The following is a 5,393-nucleotide window of genomic DNA, read 5'->3' as shown; positions in this document are numbered from 1 at the left end:
TACTAAACAACCTAAAACTACCTCGGGTACATATCTGTAGTACCTGATACGACAACGACCCCATCTGCGTGAGTGGATGTCCGGATGCGTAGCCTGGAGGCTAGGCGACCCGTCCCGGACGCGTAGCCACTGCGTATTCGAAAATGCGCATCTTTACACCTTCGGTCTATCGGACCTTCGGTTTATAGGGCTGTAACCGCTTCGGCCTGAGCCGCCGGGTACGAGCGACAGAGCCTCGTGAGGTACGAGCGAACAAGTTAACTAGCTGTCTCGCACGCAGGACCAGCGCCGGGTTACTCGATGAACCAGCTCTCATCGCAGTCAGGCTAGACTAACATAGCTTCAGCGAAGCTGGCACAACAGGAACAGTGTCAGTGTCGAGTTTTCGACGGAACATTGCCATGCAGTAAAGTCAGAGTGTATTTACACACTGTATACGATTCCGTGATCAGCGCGGGCCAACATTCACACATCGCAGCCAGCTGTAGACCACCAGTTACGGCAGACAAGCTTCCAGAGTGAACATCGGGGTGATACTCCATTAAGAGTGTTCCCAACTCTAATGTCATTAATGGTCATAATAACATATAGATATATATGGTCATGGGCATATATGAGTTTGTGGTTTAATGTCATTTAGGTTAGGGTTAGGGTTAGGGTTAGGATTATAAATCATTAATCATTAATGATATCAAAGTTAGGAACACTCCTAATGGAGCGTTAGCCGAACATCGCGCGCAACGTATAGGCGGATGTAGCCAGTCATCACAGCGGGGACAACGTTGGCACCAAGTAGCGCTGCCAGACGGACCACATCGGGCAAGCCGGAACATAAGTTGCTTGAGATATCTAGGAACATGTGAAATAAGAGGACGAACAGCTTGATGAGCACGAGCAAACTCTAGACGAAATACTCACAAAAAAGAAACTCACTGGTTGAGTGACTAGGACTGTTGAGAGACAATAGTATCTATAAGCTAATTAAGCAGGTGCGAGGATCTCCACCAATTTTTTACGTGGCAAAAGCGAAATAGTCTACCATGTTGATGTACCGGTACCACTTTCGAATTGATGCATTTGTAAAATTTATAAATTGCTAGTATAGACCTACCTTAGTCACGGCCTGTGTTACGTTAAGGTTTACTGGGGGTAATTGGTTTATTTACACACAACAGTCGGTAGTCTAACCCTTACTACTTCGACTAACTGTTTATGTGTCGGCTATAATACCATTTACCATGGCAATGCACGATTACTGATTTTATAGTACGTATGTTTGTATAGTTATTAGTACACATTTTGGATTTTTGTGTGGGAATTTTAAATTTGCATCGCACATTACAAGTCCTGTTAACGGACACATTTCACAGTACGTAACAGCAAATAACGCTCACACAAGTACATTCAGTCAACCCAGCACGCATATACGCAATGGCTAAATAACCAGAAATAAACTGGAAGGCGGGAGACCTTCCAGCTGAATTCAAGCTCTTCAAACAACGTGTATTTACTTTCGGCTTAAATTCCTAGGCGTGTCCTTAGCTCCACCTAGAGAAAGAGCACATTTTTGCTATCAGCGCCACGCTGGCGGCATGGAATATGCAAAAAATTCAAAAAATATGAAAAAATGCGTATCCGCGTCGCCCCGCGCGCATACTACGGGTGATAACGTAAGAGCTTTGAATGTATATCGAGTGGTTTTTAGAAAGAAGAAAAACGCCAAGTTGTTTGCATATAGTTGTTGATAGTGTAAACCCAACAAGGTTACGTAAACCCACAGGCACTTGAAGCATATCAACTGTAAGCGCACGGCACCGCCATTGCGCGTACACTAACACATATATAATACATATAACTCAATATATATGTGTTAGTGTACGCGCAATGGCGGTGCCGTGCGCTTACAGTTGATATGCTTCAAGTGCCTGTGCGTAAACCCAGCATCGTTATGTATCCGGATCAGGTTACGTATCAGGATTAGCATCAGGTTACGTTTATATCAGATTACCTGATACGAATGCTAGATTTACGGGATTGGTTCCCGCCACGACCTACCCTACCATTGGCTGCGTTCGTATGGATATATATTGCGTGGAGAGATGTACTGAAACAGGTGTGTGGCAAAAGAACGAGTTAATCAGCACGCGTAACAGCGTAAATAAAATTATGTTGCTTTTATTTGTTTCAGCTATCTGTGTTGTGCAAGCAGTGGTGGGTTCACCTCTCGAACATCAGTCGCGTGAGTTGTATGATTAATAACCATATACCTATACTATGTACGATTATATATTACCTTATAAAATACTATCGCAAGTTGTACGCGCATTACCTATAGTAATCACCTCACCTCTGATATTGCATGGTTTCAATTTCGGTACATCACTCACCATGATCTGACACGCTCATATTCGTTGGAAAGTGCAGATTCGTTTGGCATGCTACGTTAACCTATTAGTCTACGTTTACTCGGTATACGCGAAAGTGGTATAATAAAGATAGTAGTATATTATCGAGTGGCATGTGCGTGCGAATCGCGCACGAAAATATCCTAAATTAAAGTGGTCTGACTTAGTGCGCTGCTCGTCTTGGAAACTACTATTAGTTATATTAGCAATAGTAAGTGCACACCTCGCCGTGACTCGAATGCAGTGTGATCCCTGATAGGTATGTTAGATCGTTTCACGCACGCAATTTATCTGTCTCGTGTGGAAACCAGCTATCATAACAAATATACATATCGAGGCTTGACGTACCGGTTTTAGTAGCAAGCTCCTACAATGTGTATTCTGCAATACATATCCTGCAATATGTTTCGCGTTTTTATGCAGGCACCGTGTGTCACGACAAGCTTGGCTGCTTCTCAACGGGCGGATCATTCAGCGATGAAGACCCTTGGCCACCGGAAGAAATCGGGACCAATTTTTGGCTCTACACACGGAGAAATCCGGTGGAATATCAGGTAGCACTACCTGCTAGATATATCTATCTATCTGTCTGTCTGCCTGCCTGTCTGACTGTCTATCCATTAATCCATGTATCTATCTCTCTCTCTTTATATATATACGACAAATTTGAGCCATTATGCAAGCATTTTCACAGCAACTAAATAAATAACTAATAAAAACTACTCCCGGTTATCTCTAGTAATTACTGATTGCATTAGTGTAAATCCATCATCGTGTCATTAGTAATAACGTGAGTTCTAATTAACCTATGATCTATGTTAATTTTCGTCTTCATATGCATATTCAGGGGAGCAAAATATCTTTCATACTACTGACCTCGACGCTAATTTATCCATGCATTAACAATAGCAGCACAACCATATGCGGATATCTCGAAAGGTTTCATTACGAACCTTTCGGTATGAAACAAGCAGTAGAAAAATAACTTCAAGATATTTAGAAGTCATAAACACATAGCTATACTACAAATATAAACCGTAGGTTGTAATTGTCTTGTTAGATAATGGACGTCAACGGGGAACACAGCATATCAGCTTCATACTGGAATAAATTGAACCCGACAAAGATTCTCATACACGGCTTTAAGAGTTCCGGATCAACCCCGTGGCTACAGGTAAGAAGTGATGGAGGTGGATGCACTGCACACTGGGCTCTAGCAGCTAATAGCTGCGGTAGGTGAAGTACAGGGTTGTATCAGCTAGCAGGTAGTTTTGGCTGTAGTAACATCGGGACATTGCAGCTGCTAGGTTTGAGGGTTGTAATGTCGCTTTAAAACGTCGTCTTAGCTAGTAGCTATGAGGGGGCATTAGCATGGTGCTATGACAACTGGTAGCTATGGAGCATGGGCAGTAGAATCGGGCTCTGGTAGCTGGTTAGTAGCTAGGGTGGGGATAGCACCGGATGATGGTAGCTGGTATAGTTTTAGAGGACACATTATTATCGGCGATAGATCGATAGATCCGTATATCAGCTGGTAGAGGCAGATTTGGTGCGTAGTAGAAGCGTGCTGATAGAAAGCTGTACATGGGGTTACACTCGAGTTTGCCGTACGCGCTTTCGAGCGTAACGCCAATCATAGTCACACTACACACGAACCGCTGTCGCAGCGCTGATGTCCTACGCTTCTATGTCACAGGATATGCGCGACAAGTTACTGCTAGACGACGACTACAACGTGATCGTCGTCGACTGGAAAGAAGGCGCCAGCGCTGGCCTGCTGCATATCGACTATTCGCAGTCCGTCGCCAACACCCGCGTCGTCGGTGCACAGATTGCACAACTTGTCCACTTGCTCACGGTAAGTTAAGTAAAGTCAGTCGCCGTGAGTAAAGTTTGGTTCAAGTTACAGTTACATAAATAGTTTAACGGTTGACAGTTGGAAATTAAGCAAAGTCATCGTATGTCAAGTTATGTAAAGTCACCGTAAATAAAGTTATGTAAAGTCACCGTAAATAATGTTAAGTAATGTTCACATTAAGACTTAATAGTTTAGTATAGTAGTAGTGAATTAGAGGCACATGACGCGGACGATAGCCGCCTAACGTACAGCCAACCACCTATACGCTGCTGCTAGCCTATAGGTCAGCCCACCACGCGCGCGCCCACACACACACACACACACACACACACACACACACACACACACACACACACACACACACACACACACACACGCGCGCGCGTGTGTGTGTGTGTGTTAATTTTCCTATGCGCCAAAATATAAAGCAGGATTTAATTAACGGATGTATATTTAGTTATTTGAAATTAATAAACATCAGTTAATTCAATCTTGCTATGCATTATATATATATATATGCTCAGTGCTCGTCTGTATGTATAAAAAAGGGCAGCTACGGGGCCAGTGCGTCCGATTTCCACATCATAGGCCACAGTCTCGGAGCGCATATCGGAGGCTATGCCGGAGAACGCATACCCAACCTCGCCCGGATATCTGGTACGTGGTCGTCACTAACGGCAACCCGAAAAGCGTTCGCAGCCCATCATAAACAGTTAATAGTAAATGTGGAACGCTAACACGTCAGTATTCACCTATTATGTGTTTCACTTTTGAGCAACTTTATTGTGGCTCTCGTGCGCGCGCACGTGTGTGCCCGCGTGTGTGCGCGCGTATGTGAGGGGGCGAGTATGTGAGGGGGCGCGTGTGTGAGGGGGCGAGTGTGTGAATGTGCGCGTGTGTGTGCGCGCGTGTGTGCGCGCGTATGTGAAGGGGCGCGTGTGTGAGGGGGCGAGTGTGTGAGTGCGCGCGTGTGTGTGGGCGCGTGTGTGAGGGGGCGCGTATGTGAGGGGACGCGCGTGTGTGAGGGGGCGCGTATGTGAGGGGACGCGTGTGTGAAGGGGCGCGTGGGTGAGGGGGCGCGTATGTGAGGGGGCGCGTGTGTGAAGGGGCGCGTGTGTGAGGGGGCGCGT

At 45.3% G+C, this 5,393-nt stretch overlaps 1 protein-coding gene across 1 annotated transcript in view; it reads left to right on the top strand.

The window, feature by feature from the left end:
- The window catches only part of LOC106806699 (inactive pancreatic lipase-related protein 1-like), a 10,065-nt gene that overhangs the window by 1,677 nt on the left and 2,995 nt on the right, over positions 1–5,393 (top strand). Inside the window, 2 exon segments of the mRNA XM_014808713.1 lie at positions 4,102–4,263; positions 4,812–4,920. Of these exon segments, the coding sequence (XP_014664199.1) occupies positions 4,102–4,263; positions 4,812–4,920 (271 nt within the window).

The sequence above is a fragment of the Priapulus caudatus genome, unplaced genomic scaffold (genome assembly GCF_000485595.1).
Source record: "Priapulus caudatus unplaced genomic scaffold, Priapulus_caudatus-5.0.1 Scaffold175, whole genome shotgun sequence".
NCBI classification, from domain to species: Eukaryota; Metazoa; Priapulida; class Priapulimorpha; order Priapulimorphida; family Priapulidae; genus Priapulus; species Priapulus caudatus.
The sequence above is the reverse complement of the archived record's forward strand: the minus strand, read 5'-3'. Positions and strand labels throughout refer to the sequence as shown.